This window comes from Drosophila yakuba, chromosome 2R, assembly GCF_016746365.2.
Source record: "Drosophila yakuba strain Tai18E2 chromosome 2R, Prin_Dyak_Tai18E2_2.1, whole genome shotgun sequence".
Taxonomy (NCBI): domain Eukaryota; kingdom Metazoa; phylum Arthropoda; class Insecta; order Diptera; family Drosophilidae; genus Drosophila; species Drosophila yakuba.
Window position 1 is genome coordinate 21,878,000 of NC_052528.2, and position 14,737 is coordinate 21,892,736.

General features: G+C 45.5%; 3 protein-coding genes across 4 annotated transcripts; 2 read left to right on the forward strand and 1 right to left on the reverse strand.

The window, feature by feature from the left end:
• Nucleotides 1–4,950: 4,950 nt before the first annotated feature.
• On the reverse strand, nt 4,951–9,520 carry LOC6531804 (aminopeptidase N). Of its 2 annotated transcripts, none has more exons than XM_015196074.2 (6): nt 9,346–9,520; nt 7,567–8,027; nt 7,354–7,509; nt 5,883–7,284; nt 5,325–5,827; nt 4,951–5,265 (listed from the first exon to the last, which is right to left on the reverse strand). In XM_015196074.2, the coding sequence occupies exons 2-6, from the start codon at nt 8,016–8,018 to the stop codon at nt 5,049–5,051; spliced, it is 2,730 nt and encodes a 909-aa protein (XP_015051560.1). In that variant the 5' UTR covers nt 8,019–8,027; nt 9,346–9,520; the 3' UTR covers nt 4,951–5,048. The 2 variants fall into 2 exon arrangements, with proteins under 2 accessions (XP_015051560.1, XP_002092591.1); XM_002092555.3 differs by lacking the exon at nt 9,346–9,520 and adding an exon at nt 8,889–9,024.
• On the forward strand, nt 8,140–9,358 carry LOC6531805. The gene has a single exon (XM_002092556.4). It carries the CDS (start codon nt 8,242–8,244, stop codon nt 9,073–9,075), a length of 834 nt encoding a protein of 277 aa, XP_002092592.2. The 5' UTR covers nt 8,140–8,241; the 3' UTR covers nt 9,076–9,358.
• Nucleotides 9,521–13,633: 4,113 nt separating the features above from the next.
• On the forward strand, nt 13,634–14,145 carry LOC6531806. Its single transcript, XM_002092557.4, has 2 exons — nt 13,634–13,735; nt 13,805–14,145. Exons 1-2 carry the CDS (start codon nt 13,716–13,718, stop codon nt 14,067–14,069), a joined length of 285 nt encoding a protein of 94 aa, XP_002092593.1. The 5' UTR covers nt 13,634–13,715; the 3' UTR covers nt 14,070–14,145.
• Nucleotides 14,146–14,737: the final 592 nt, after the last annotated feature.

The window sequence follows — 14,737 nt, forward strand, 5'->3', positions numbered from 1 at the left end:
TTAGGTTCCAGTTTTCGTGTCATTCCGCACAAAACCACCCCACGCCGCCATAATAGCCAAGCCCAAACACTCATCCTTTTCGCGCTGTGTATGCATGGATTTGCCAAAGCGCATCAAAATAATGAGCAGCCGCCCGTAAATATGCTTTAAAATTTTACGAGTTGTCATGGGGGATTAATGGTAGCCAAAAAGGATATTGCTGAATCCATTGTTCAGCGGAGTTTTCGCAAACGAAAATTGAAGCTAGATTAGTCCGATTGTACAGCAGTATCATGTGGTAAAAGCTGATGCCGAATGGGTGTAGCAAGTATATGGAAAATCCCAGAGAATTACTGACTGGCATGCCTGATGTGGCACTCGTAATTTGAGTTGCAACAGAAACTTGAATAAGCATAGTTTCGCATAAACGTGTATACTTAATTAAGGGTTTTTAATTCATTGGGGCTATCGAAATATATCAATCTGTGACCCTCATCGTGACCCTTAACATGGTAAAAATCTGAATTGGTTTTCCATTCAAGTTTGTCCAGAAGGAAGGTGCGGAAAGGGGGAGTTGGTCTTCCAGTTCATGTGCTTGGACTTTGAACCACGGCTGTTGGTTCTCTATTGGTTTTCCTTCAATGCGTGCTAAAAGTGTTTTTCCTCAGACGCTTTACTTGTGTTGTCTTGGGGGGTAAACAGAAACTCGACAACAACAACGGCATCGACTATAAGGAGCACTTAAAAGAAACACGTAGAAGAGCAGTAGAAAGTGGCTGGAAAGAGGAGGAGAACGTGATCCGAGAAGTAGGGAGCTCGATGCCGTTCCTCTGCCACTCGGCCACTCGATTCTGTTCTGTTTTTGTTGCCAATGTTGTCCTGAGTGGTTGCCGTTTTGCCGTTTTGCACTGCCAAGGTCACAACCCACTCGAAGTGGGGCCAATCAAGTGCTCGTTGAGGTGGTCAAGTGAATTATTGGGCATGGACATGGGTTACATGACTTAGGCAAGTCGAATTTGCATTAGCATCAAGTGGCTGACACTCTCAATATTTATTGAGGTGTCGAGTGATTCCATTTCGATGATTGCTTATCGATTTAATGGAAATTAACCATCACAACAATTATCCAGTCAAGTGAAGTAAAATACGGGCATTGTAATGTGTTTTGAAGAATAAACACACTCGTTCAGTTGGTCAACAAAAATAAACTGTCTATCTATATAGATCTAAATGCCAAAAAAACGTAGCTTCCAGTTGGTAAGAAACCTCCTAAATCTCGATTTTAATATTAACTCCAATAACTTGCTATCTCAAGTACTCCAAACTTTAAAGTACTTACTAATGCTTTTACGCACTCCACAGATTGAAGCACACACAGTTTCTAGTGCCGGTTGCCTGCGCCAGATGGCGCCACACAAATTTAAACTCTACAAGGCGAATTTCTGTTGCAAGTGCAGCAATAAAATATTTGCAATTTAATTAAACGAAATTAAACAATCCTGCCAGCATTTGTGCAAACATGTGTGGCAATTGTGCTTGCCTCGTAATCTAAATTTGTAACTTGCCATCTCAGTGTCCCTCTCCTTGCCCTCCGGCTCTGTATGTCCGTCCGCCTCTCTGTTGGCCGGACAAGGGGAAGTTTTTGGGCTTCTGGTCCCGTTTCCACTTTTGTGGCAACTTTCTTGAATGTCTCGCAGCCTGAAGGCGCCAGCAAGGAATAGTTTTCACGTTCTATTTCTTTTGCCCAGAATTCAACTGAACTCAAACAAAGGCACCGAGGCCCGGGGAAGGAAGCAATAAATGTAAAGTGAAGTAAGAAAAGTTTTCACTCTGATTATGAGAAGACAAGAGCGGGCGGCGGTGGGCTGAAACACTAGCATTTGGTCAGCAAATCGATTCAATTCGGATTGTGAATATGCAACAGACCTCGCACAATCAAAACATGCTAGCCAGTGCATATTTGCATAAATATTTGCACACGCAACCACCGAACCAACCGGGCCAAAGTCAATAAAAAGGATTTTCACATTGGCCAAAAGTTTTTAATGAATTTATTTTCCCTTGGCGGCATTAAAACAACGAACAATGCCACAATGCCACCCACCCAACTCCCCCGATCTGCCTTAATTTACGACATCAACAAAATGTAATACACAAGTTAGACAATAAAAAGCATCGACATCTCCCATCGAAAGCAAACAAACAAGCTGCACAGCACGAAAACGGAAAATGGAAAATCGGAAAGCCCAAGAACAATGAAGCTACAAAGCTTCCACAGCAAAAAACTGCACTAATTGAAATATATTTCCCCAGTCACGGGCTTAATTTCAAAGAAAACTTGGCAGGTGAAAAGGTCATTGCAATGAAAGGGCTCCCAGCTGTATTGGGGGCTTTAAAATGCATTCTAGAGTGATGTATTCAGGAAGTTATGAAAGACTTCGTTCCTAAGAAACAGCTTTACAAAGCCTCTCAATGGCGCGCAAATAAAACAAATGTGGGCCAATTACACCTTATTACTTCTTCATATATGTATATATCGAAATAATCGTTATTGCACAAATCTATCTAGAACAACGGAAAGCAGTTTCGAGCGTGATAAAACCAAAGCCCATCAATTAATGAAACCCACAGTGCCAGGCAGCAAACACAATGGTAATCACGTTTGCAACTCCTTGGGAGTAGCAATTGACCCGATTGCCGGCCACAGAGCATAATCGACAATCGAAGTCAGGAATTGATAATCTAAACACTCCAATTGAATTGCAATTGCAGTTACACACAAATAATTTGTCCCCTTCTGAAGGGCCAACGAGGTGGCCGGTGGTCGGTAGCTTGTCCTATTCAATTAGGGGCAATTAGACCATTTGCCATTTGCCATTTTCCATTTTCCAATGGACAGCGAATGGCGCTCCCTGCCTGTGTCACTGCCACGTGTACAGAAGCCCAAGTCCATATCTACATGTATATTCGATATGCATTCGCAGGCGAATTCCCCCTCAAAACGGCACGCATCGAGAAATTTAATTTGAATGCGGCTATTACATAATTTGATCCCTGCCCTGCCAGACACTGAATGCATATTAATTAGGGTTCACAACTTGATTGTGTGCCAAACTGGCGCATCCGAAGGATTCAACTACTGCATGCAGGTTATGTGCCAGCTTAAATCCAGAACTATCCCCAGGCCTCAGGAACTCAACTAACTCAAATTACTTGGGCACTAGCAAGCAACTTAACCTCAAGATGCAAACTTATCCATTTCGCATTGTAAAGCATATTATATGCTTCAACTCTTCCATGCCGAATTAAACCAATGCATTCGTTTTAAAATGCGGATAAATATTTCCGATACAGAAAGAACAATGAGGCACGAAAAAATGTCTTTAGATACTGACCCCCGCCATTTAATTGGATGGCACATTCCACAGCGCTTTGAGGACACTTCACTCGGGCATTTAATTTGACATTTCGATCGCCGTTTCCCACTGCCGGCGTTCGGATTCAATTAATTTGTGATAAATAAATAAGTTAAGAGTAGCGCTAAATTCCGATGTCCGCCGTAAATATTTAACATGAAATATGTCGAAAAACACCAATCGCCCATTCAACGCACCAAATTGTTCAGCTCTGTTTCTGTACGGTTTGTGTTCTACACGCACGTCAAGCTGGGCATCGCATTTAATTAATTTAATAACCGCTTTTAACAAGCATTAATAGCGTTAATTTTTCTGACAGGGCCACTTTTCATTTCCATTGGCATTTGTGCATTTATGTATGCATTATCCAGCAAATATAATATAAGGCAGCACATGGTGGTTTCCATGCTGACCCATAGCTCATCAGATGATTGATTCAGCGCAATTGTAACTCCAATAAACCGTGCTGTCCATTAATTGCGGCCCATTTTTTCGTGGCTCCTGTTATGCATTTTGCAGTGTAGTTAAAAATAAAGCATATTGATCCATTTACTTTGGTACTTTTCCCTAATTGCAATATCAATATATATTCGTTCTGCCATTCATCCGCAATTAATAGGCCATCTTCCCCCAAAGTATTTTCTATTAATTGTTTTAATTTCAATTTAGCATGCTCCAACGTGCTTAACTCTCAATCGGATTAGCTTTCATCATCTCCGGGCAATTGGCATCTAAGTCTTGCTAAATATTCCTTATTGTTTGTCCAAGGAGTCAACAAGCAAATAGCATAATCCATGTTGGTTTGAAGCTGCAAGAGAGAGCATCATACACGACTGAGTAAGCCATCAAATTGGTTGCAATTGACACATACTTTCGCCTGATTGACGCCCTAAGTCTCACTTTTGCAATGCAATCCATTTGGCCCACGGCACATCAATTACAGACGATTAATTTATCTAATTGGCAGCTAGTTGCGGATCCCGATCCTGAATCATACTCCTATTCCCAGTGCTCTCCGATGACAAACAGCTGGAAGCGGCGAACAAAGGGACAACCTAATGCTTGGCCGCCATTTCCATGTTCTTTCCACATGTCATCATCGGTGGATGCGGATGTCTATGAGGATGTGGCAGGGGCAGTGGCAGGGGCAGTGGCAGTGAGAAGTACATATTTTGACGTACCCGTGTAAACGTCAAATGCCAGAAAGGACCAAGCAGCTCCGCCAAAACAAAGGAGCTGCTGCATGGCCGAATGGTGTCGGTGTGTGTCCCGTGTCAGGCAATCCACCAGTCAAAGTCCTGACAGGACCCGTTTCTGACAGCCGGCCTCCTTGAGCCTCTATCCCTTCCTCTGACTTGTTCTGCCGCCCCAAATCGCATTCCTTTCAGTGCTGGCTCCAAGATTTCATCGCCATTGGCTTAATTAATACCCAGAACGTGGAGCCTGACAGCCCGCCGAGTTCTGGCCAGAATAGGTTGACACAGGTGGCTGCCTTGCAAGTTGGTCAAAAGTAATGTACTAAATTAAGTTAATTCTAACTAAAACATAAAGAATATTCATGTCATCACACACATCTTATAATAGCTGCTTTTATTAAGAGTCATGATAAGCTAAACTAAACTTAAATCAGTTCAAGACTAAGTGGGAAACTGCCTATAAGTGCTTCTCTACAGCCTCGATAAAATCGCTGGTGCACTCTTTCCGCCATTTCTGGTTCATTTTGCTCTGATGTAGCGCTTTCTGAAGAGGTTCGTTAAACTCTTTGATGTCTTTTAAATGCGCTTCAAGTCGATCGATTTCCTCCGAAGTCTGCAGATTCGCAGCCAAATTGAGCAACAGTCCCGTGAGCTCTTTCTTCTTAAATTTTTCACTACAAATAGAAGATTGTTATTGGGTTATTTGTACTATTCCAAACTATTTGTAACTCACCCCAGTGGCTTTGTATGGCTGAGAATATAATTTTCTGTCTGGGAAACCAAATGTTCCCTATCTAGGGCCGTTGTCACTGCTAACATATGGCAATCACTTAACAGCTTCTCGTCGGATTTCAGTGTATAGTTTAGAAACTGTTCAAAGTTCTCGAAGTTACGAATGCAACCGAGGGCAGATGCCAATATCCTTCTCTGAGATCCATTGCTTGAGTTCTGGAACAGTTTAAATATCTCCTGGAACTCAGCATCGCCGCCTTCATCCAGCAGCGAGCAATATGCTACCTTTTGGATATCGGAAGGCAGCTCCAATTGACCTCCATTTCTGTGGGTTATGGCCAGTATCTTGGCCTGCTCCGTGCAATCAGCCACGTGGTAGTGACAGGCCTGTGAGTATGCAAAGTTGGCAAATGGAATGTCCTTGATGGCCAGCTTAGATTCAGCTATGTCCGATAACTTGGGAAAGCGGTTGTACAATGGCAAAAGTAGCTTCTGCATGTAGTTCTGTAACATGGAATTGAGTTTGAATAACGAATAATAAACCTTAGATTACGCTTACTTTAAATTTGATTGCCTCCTCAACACGCAGTAGTGCTCCCAGGCGATTGAGGATACCAATGGCCCTCAACCAAGGCAAGAAGTCCTGCTCTTTCTCCAGATACTCCAGCAAATCGAAAGCTTTATCGTATTTTTGTAATCTAACTGCAGCCAAGGCCATGAGATCATCCAGCAACTGCGCTCTGTTTAATTTGTGAATGCCACCAGATTGGGGATCATACCTCAGACTTTCTATTATCAAGCGCCAGTTAAGTTCATCATAGTTAACTCTGAAGATGGTGGCTACTTGGGGATTCAGTAAGATCCACTCGTCAGGGGATGTCAGATGCGGTAAGTTAAGAACTTTTGTGTTCAGAGGACACTCCAACCAAAACTGTGGCGTAGTTTGATCAAAGTCAGGTAGCATTTGCCTAACGAACCTCAAAGGAACCCACCAGCAGGATGAATCCTTATCCACCTCCTGCTCCTGGAGGAACCTGCTCTGATTGAGGGTCACCTCACCAGTTTTGTAGTTCCGAATGAGGGTTACCAAGGGATAGCCACCCTGCAGGGTCCAAGAATCCATGGCCCTACTTAGGTTGAACTCAGAGGAAATAACCTCGTTTTGCGGAGCAGCCTTTTGGAGGGATTTCCATAGATCAGCTTGGGCTGCATTTGTGAATGAGTAGCTTCCCAGGAAAGATCGAATTCCCTGGAGAAAGGCTTCCTCGCCGACAAGTTTGTGCAGCATGCGGGTGGTCAGCGATCCCTTCTCGTACACATACTCCGTGAACTGGCCGAGAACCTCGGCAGGATCCTTTGCGTCCTTGGAAATGGCAGGCACAGTTGCATTCGAGTCCTTGCTGAAGAAGTTTGCCAAGTCCCGCGCTATAAAGCGCTCTCCTCTTGACCATTCGGGCTCCAAAGCATCCAGGGCCAGGTAGCCGAAGTAGGTGGATGGACCTTCCTTCAGCCAGAGATCATTCCACCACTTCATGGTGACCAAATTCCCGAACCACTGATGGGCGTATTCGTGGGCCACCGTGCGGGCAAAACCATCCTTCTGCGTCTGATAATCGCCCTGGTTTTGGGGTAATCTCTCCTCGTTGTAGGTGACCAGACCCCAGTTCTCCATTGCCGTAAATCTGTGAGTGGGCACCGTCAGCTGATCGACTTTCGCCAGCGGGAAGTTAATTTGGAACAAATTCTCGTAGAAGGATAGCAGCTTCGGGGCCATTTCCATGGATATCATTTCCTGACCCAACAACTTTGGTTGCATCCAGTTGCGAAAGATCACTCTGTTGCGGGTGTCACTCTCCTCGGTGGCGGCATTTTCCAGATCTTGGACAGCAAATGCCACCAAATAGGTCGAGGTCCTTAGGAGTGTATCGTGATTGCACCACACATAATTTGTAAGACTATCACTGCAATACAAATAATAATAATGTCAAAGCAAGTTGTAATCCTTTATAATGGAATCCTGCAATACTTACTGATCTTGACAACCGAGAACTGGCATGCCACTTAATCCCGTGTAGTTCTTATGATAGCCCAGGGTTATGTTGAAGGTGGCCTTCCAGGAGGGCTCGTCAAAGCAGGGAAATGCCTGCCTGGCAAAAGTGGGTGAGAACTGGGTGACTGCCAGGTGACTGAAGCACCACAAAAGTTATTCATTTGACCCGTGAATTATGAACTAGATAACTCACTGAACTTCCTGGGTAACTACATCCGTGTAGTTACTTTTGTAGTAGCCACTTTGGGAGTTATTCAAGCCAGCTTCAAAGTGCATTTCCAACTGGTAGATCTGATCCTTCTCCAGTTCCCGACCCAAGTGCAGGATGTAGAAATTATGCAGCTCATTCACTTCAATGCGATCAACTCCAAACTTTTCCTGGCCAGAAGCAACTGATGTTCGGTTCTCGTCTATCTTCAGGTACGCGGCATGTAAGGTGATGTTCTTGGTGGTCTCCCGGGCCAGAAGATCTATTTGAACCGATCCCTCGAATCTTTGATCTGTGCCATTTAGGTGAGTGAGAATTCGCAGGTTGTAGTGCAGAGGTTCCACGGATCTGGGCAAACGATAATCCTCGTAGGCAGCTCTGATGGAAGGAACCAACAAAACCAGGAAGATCCAGAGACTTGGCTGTAACTGCCACATGATGAGATGCTATGAAGGAAAAGAGATTACTATGGATTCCCTAAAAGGTTATTATAAGCCTAAGCATGACATCTTGTAGGATAACTGGGGATAACCCTAATACTGCCTAATTAGGGAAACAAGGGATTTTAGTCCCAATTTTCACAGCTGGCATGCAGGTAGGCCTTTACTTATACAATATTAGTTTCCCAAATTATTTAGATAGTAGTGATTTGTTTGGAATATGTTTTCGAGGTTTTCCCGTGGTTCGTCCACCACCCAAATTATGTGTTTAGTGCGGGGTGGTGGTTGTAAGTCCAATCCAACCCAATCGCTATGCCCCGCAGCACTCCAGGCACACCGCAACCTAAGTTACTTGACAGGGAGTCGGCTGCGTTGGAAAATCGGAGTGATGCAGTTGCTCAGTGGCCTGCGGCATCGATACTGCCTGTGGCGCCTCCGCCGCCTGCTGGGCGTGGCCTTCGACGAGGGCGGATTCCAGGAGGGCACTCGCCAGGCGGCGGTCACCATGATCGAGGCAGTGCGCCAAGCGGACTGGCCCTGCATCCGGAGTTGCTGCACGGAGCGGGGATCGGCCGATATCTACGGCATGTCCCAGGTGAGAAGTCCCTACTGGAGTTTGGTTCGCTTCCAAAGAGAGCACCTGCGCCATGCCCTTCCCCTGCGAGTGGTGCGTCGTTGGATCGATGGTCGCTATTACGTCCTGGTGGACATGCTTTTTGTCGGCCTACGCAACCTCCTGGATCTCGGCACCGAGCAGGAAAAGGAGGAAATGCTACAGCGCATTCAGAGTGTTCTAGTGAATTCCCGGATCGACGATCAGTTCGATCCGAACAACTGCCGCCTGGCAATCGGCGAACTAGTGCTCACCTTCTCCAAGGAACTGGGCCACACGCAGTGCGATGCCCAGGATCCGCGGGATGTCGAAGGTGAGGATCAGGAGAGCGGCTGGCTGGTGGACTCCTACAAGGTGCACCGCTTCAAGCTGATCAGCTTCAGTCCAAAAACACTGAACCTACGCGTTATTGACTTTCTGAAACCGGTTCAGCCGAAGTAACTCTCACTAAGTCTCCGTTCTGAAGGTGTTGTTGTGGAAGCAATCGAATAATTTCAGTCACGTGCCGTTCTCCGGTTCATCGATCCCTCGTTATAGTCATTAGCATTAATATGAACCCACAATCCACCGATCGTCGCTCCACTCCGGTCCGCAGCAAACTGATCCGCTGGGTAGGCAGCCTGGCATATTTATGGCATGGAGAGGCTTGCTAGCACTGTGATTTTTAAATTGCTGCGAGTATTTCAATAAATGTGTGTCAGTGTGTCTTACTAAAAACGCGAGATACGATTGAGTCTGCAATTAGTAGCTGAGAAATATAGGTCATCTGTAACACAGCCGCACGTGCCATAAATAATACTACTATGTCTTAATTTGAGACAAATTTGTTCTTTAGTATATGATAGCACATGGTTAATCAAATGCGACCGTATTGGTCTTAGGAGTATTATTCTTAGGTATGTTCTTAGTGTTAGAAAAGCGGTATTACAAATCCGTTCTTAAATGATACCATAATATACCATTATAATGATACCAAATGGTATAAAGCTACTTTTAAGACTCAAATAGACACGGTTTAGAACCACATATGAAACCAAAATGAATAAAATGAAGCAGCTCTTTTAAAACATGATTTCAGCTCCACTTACTACTATTTGAATCTGGTAATTAAAACTGCAACTGCAGGCAGCCATTCAGTTTAATCCGTGGCGGAGTACGGATAATTTGTCAAGCTGCGAGCTTTCAGCCCGTGTACGCACATTTACACTCCAGATGGTGTAAGAGTTAACTATTAACTACTGGCAGCCGGAGTCCGGAGTCCAAGGATGCTGGGGCACTTGTCCCACTCCGCAGCCAATGGGGGCTGGGAAATCACGGCGTGTCGCTTTCGAATGGAACATAAAAAATTGAGGGCTTAATTAAAAAGCAAAAATGTGCTGCGATTTTCCGCTTTTTTAACGCCAACAGCAGCAACTTCGGCAGCCATGGCCCTTTGCCCGTATACGTATTTATATCCGTACCCCTTACCCCTCTACCCATGGCCCCAAAAAACAGAGGAAAATGCGAATGCGAAAAACAACACATTTTCCAGGACCATAAGAAGAAGAAGGGAGGAGTAAAAACTACTTGCCGACGACTTTTTATGTGGCCCCAGTTCCTTGGAGGCGAAGGAAGCACTGCCAGCAGTTCCATTTGAAATTTTCCGGGCCTCATGTGTCTTTTTATTTCGCCTCCCGTGCTCGTACAAATTAAGCCCTCACTTCCCCCGCTTTGTTCCCACTTTTTTGGCCAGGCCAAGACCATGACTTTTGTTGTTAATTAAAGTGACGGCTAAAAACATGAAACTCTCGAGTGCTCATTAAAATTGAAATGCGACTGCAGGAACATGCCAAATGTGTGCCAAACAATGATGTTTCGCTTTCAATGCCATTCCATGTTCTTTTTCAAACAGGATAGTTTGCTTCCCTCTACACGTGAGTGCTCGAAGGATAATTTGATAGGTAACTGTGTAAATTAGTTAGGTGTTCTCTATAAATTAGTATATAAACGTGTTCCTCTATTAATTAGTGTATAAATGAGTTTCATCTCCTTAAGCTAGTTAATAAACTGTATACTATTAAAGCAATAACTTCAAGCTACATAACATTAAAAGTAGCATTCATATCTAGTGCTTTTTGGGTGCCGCAGTTTCCGCAGTACTCCTTCACAAATCATTTGTTTGGCCAAGTCCAGTTCGAGGAGTCCACATAAACCAGCGGCAATCCCCTCCCGAAATCAGGGCGATTGCAGTGCTTTAAAGTGCTCCTTGGCAGGCCACATAAATAAATGTTTGCACATTTACTTTGCCGGGCTGCCCTCCTTTGAGTTCCAGCTCCTGCTCCTGGATTGCGGGTGTTGTGTTCGCTCGCTTTGTTGCTCCCAGCACGTTCATAACTCAACTCCTGCTGCAGCCACTGCTCCTGATCCTGCTCCTGCTCCTGCTCCTGCTTCTGCTCCTCATCCTGCTCCCGCTGCCAGGATGCGATTGTGCGAGGATGTGTTGGAGGTGTTGCTTCCCAGACGCTTTATTTACTTGCAATTCGAAGCGGGCAATCTCGATAGTTTCAATCCGAGGATACGCCCCGCATTGTTGCCCGGCGCTCCGCTGGCGATGATTCTCCGGAGAGAGATTGCCATAACTTTGTATAGTGTAATGGCAATGCAATTGCATGAATTTGGCAGCAGAACGGACGAACTGCACCCATCACGGGGGATCGAGGCCAGTTAGTGGGAGCTCAAATTGCAAGACAAAGCTGCGAGCCCAAGTCAATTTGGCCAAGTCTCACAGGCGGTCAAGGTGGCGCAGTGATGCAGTGATGCAGTTGGCCCCACTGAATGGAATCGCTGCAATCACGTACCCAATGGGCATATTACTAGCTGACGAGGATGTGAATGGATTAGGTTGACCCCGAGCACTAGTGGCTGTTCACTAACTGCAATCTAATTCTGAGCTGGGGGTGTCACATTTATCGGCATGGTTTTCTAAAAGGGTAGCAATCGAAAGGAGGGGTAACAAGCTTTTTGCAAACACTTGAACATGCTCAAACTTAATTTACCTCTTTTTAATATTACTTTTTTACAAAATTAAAAGCATTAAGTTCTAGGGAAATGCAATAGTGCACGCAAAGCATTCTTAAAATATTTACAATGGTAACTACAAGTAGGTTAAAATTCATTTCCTTTGTAGCACACTTTTAAACATCTTTATAATTGTTTTTAAAACTCCTCTGCTTTGTATGCTGCCTTCTATAAAGAAGTTTATTGAGTTATTACCCATTTGAAGTAAAACTCAGGGTGCTTGGAGCGTTGATCTGGCTATAGGGTCATAAGCTGGGCCGACAATGGCCCGTGCGAGATGAGGTCTGGCTGCATTTTCAGGGCAGTTAGCACAATGTCACGTAGCAAATGCGACAGCGTGGTCAACATAATGAACGGGGCGGCCACCCGCTCCTCCTGGCCCCAAGCCACGCCCACCGCCCCCGCCCCCGCTGCTCCTTTGGGATAAAGAGTGCAGCATGTTGCAGGTGCAGACGGCGAGTCCTTCGCGCTCAACGAGTGCTGCCAGCCTGACTATTTTACAGAGATTTTGCCATTAACATTAAAAAAGAAAATTTCATTTAAAAATTACAGTTTTCTTCTTTTTAAAGGTATGAAATACAATATACATATAGATTAGAAATACTTTTTAGAAAGTATAATATATATTTCAGCTTTTGGCATTAATCTTCCATGTATATCTTTCATGAGTTACCTACTTTCTTGCACTTCCCAAGATTTCGCACCTGAGAGCACCTCTAGCTGAGAGCAGCACCACGGCTTTGGTGGCATCCATTCGTGTCTGGTGTCCACTGATTGCTCTGGCGGCGATTGCAATAACCTTTGCCCATGTCGACCATGTCACGACAACTCAGCTTCGGTTTTCGGGCCAAAGGAACCCTCAGACAGTTGGCTCTGAAAAATGTGTCGATGCACGTGACATTCGGATGCAATTTGCAATTTGATTTTGTTCCCTTGGGGGGAGGGGGAAAGTGGATGGGAGTAAAGGTCTGGATCCCATCCCCAGCAGGTTGCATGTTGCAGGTAGCAAGTTGCAGATTCAGATTCGGCTTGCTGCCTAAGTTCAAGGATCAAATTGATTCCCCGTTCGGCAGCAGCAAGTGTGAGATGGGAGCTGCGTCTTTGCATTGTTACACTTGACCAATTCGGATTGCAATTACACACCTGACTGTTTACCGCCCCACCGCCCCCATTTTGAACCTGACTTTATGTCTGCGGAGGGGCAAGGAGTGGGAGCTGGACTGTAGTTATTCTTGGGTGCCAGCTGTGGGGCTGGCTGAAGTGGCCGAGCAACGATTTGTGTTGGTTTTGCCTTGTTTTGCAATCCGCTTTCTTTGTTGGCGTCGCCAACCCCCCACCACCACACCACCACTACTTAGTTTGTTTATCGTTTGTGTGACGCGCTCCACAATTTGGGGGTTTGTTTGGGGCTCAAGTGGGGAGGGAGACGTCGAGTAAGTGAAAGACAGGCAATAAGAAGACCACCAAATGGGCACTGGCTTAATTGAAGTCCTCCTTATGGCAGTGGCTTAATGTCGAAACTATTTAAGTCCATTCTTTTTTAACTGAAATCTTAAACTGAAATCTTAATATTGCAACTAATGAAAAACGAAAAGGACTCCCTGGGGATTTTTAGCAGATTTAAATTACCTAAGGCAAGCATCAATTGGTTCCCATTTAAACCTAAAGCAGCTAGTCAGCAATCCAAACTGCAAGTTTACTTACATTTGCACTCAGGTTCTGAAGTTAAGAGCGCTCTTGTTATCGGATGTGGATATTCCGTTCACCCCGGATGCACAACATCTGCTCCAGGTGGCCTGATTGACCTTCCATGAGTGGCAAATGGTGTTGGGTGTCAGTCAGGCGAAGCACTCCGCCCAATTTCCACCTTCGTCCGCCCAATCCTGGTGCTTGGACGACTGGCTGGGAAACTAATTGGGGAGAATCGAAGCTGGCCCGGCGGAGGCTGTCGGCTGGGTTACATTAGTGTTTCAATCACCTCACATTAGGCACCCTGCTTTGTGTTCTACTCAGTCGACCGCAAGATGAAGAAGTCCGGGGACTTGTAAGCCCAGAATCCCCAGAGGATTTCGCACTTCGATCATTTAATTCCTGTCCCTTCCCATCGCCTTAGTCTCTCACTGCTCAACAATCGCGACCTACTGAAGACTCCGTCCGGGAACTCCATCGTGAACTTCCTGGTGAAGCCCATGAGCGTGGAAATGAACACGGCGGACAAGCTGATCACGGGCGCCAGGCGCCAGCGGATGATGGCGCTCTTTCAGGAGGATCGCGCCTGGGAGGCAGCCGAGTTGTCCCGCTTCGGACTGAGCTGCATCAAGGCTCCGGATTGCTATCCCTGCTGCACTCCCTTCGAGTGCTCCAAAGCCAAGTTTTAGGCCTAAATGTTTTGTGCTTTGTTTATGCCTGCGAGAATTAAATCCTTACGTTAGAGAACCTTTCTGGAAAAGCGGATGAAAGTGCGGTTTAAGATACACATTGAAAGCAGGCCATATATTGCAGCATACTCTTCCGATTAGAAGGCCTACCGCAATTCTTTTTAAATGTATTTATTTATTTATTTGTTGTGGCAAAGGTGCTCCTCTTTCCCTGGCCATGCGGTCAACTGTCGGCGGTGTAATAAATTGATTCGGCGGGCCTTGTCTGCGGCCATTAATCTATTTCCCGGGCAGAGGGCCACGCCCCCAGCTGGCTGTGCTGTTCATTGTTTAGTGAATGGCAGGCAAATTTTGGGCGCCTTTGTTTCGAGATAAAACCCTTTTTGGGCGGATCGTGTTTTTTCCGGCGATATGGGCTGTTCCCGCTTTTTTTGGCTTCCGGGGAACACAAAACACAACTGATTATGGCGGCAGGCCACTTGGCCGGATTAATTGAAAGCCGAAAGCGGAAAGAGGAAAGTGAAAGGCCTATAGCGAAAGGCAGGCTTTTTGCTCACTTCACAGTTGGGATTCATTTCGGGTGCGGATTGGTCCTGCGACCGCTCCTCCATCATCATTTGTCATTGTCAGCTAACGGAGTGTGATGGCCGCTCCATTTCGCAATAGAT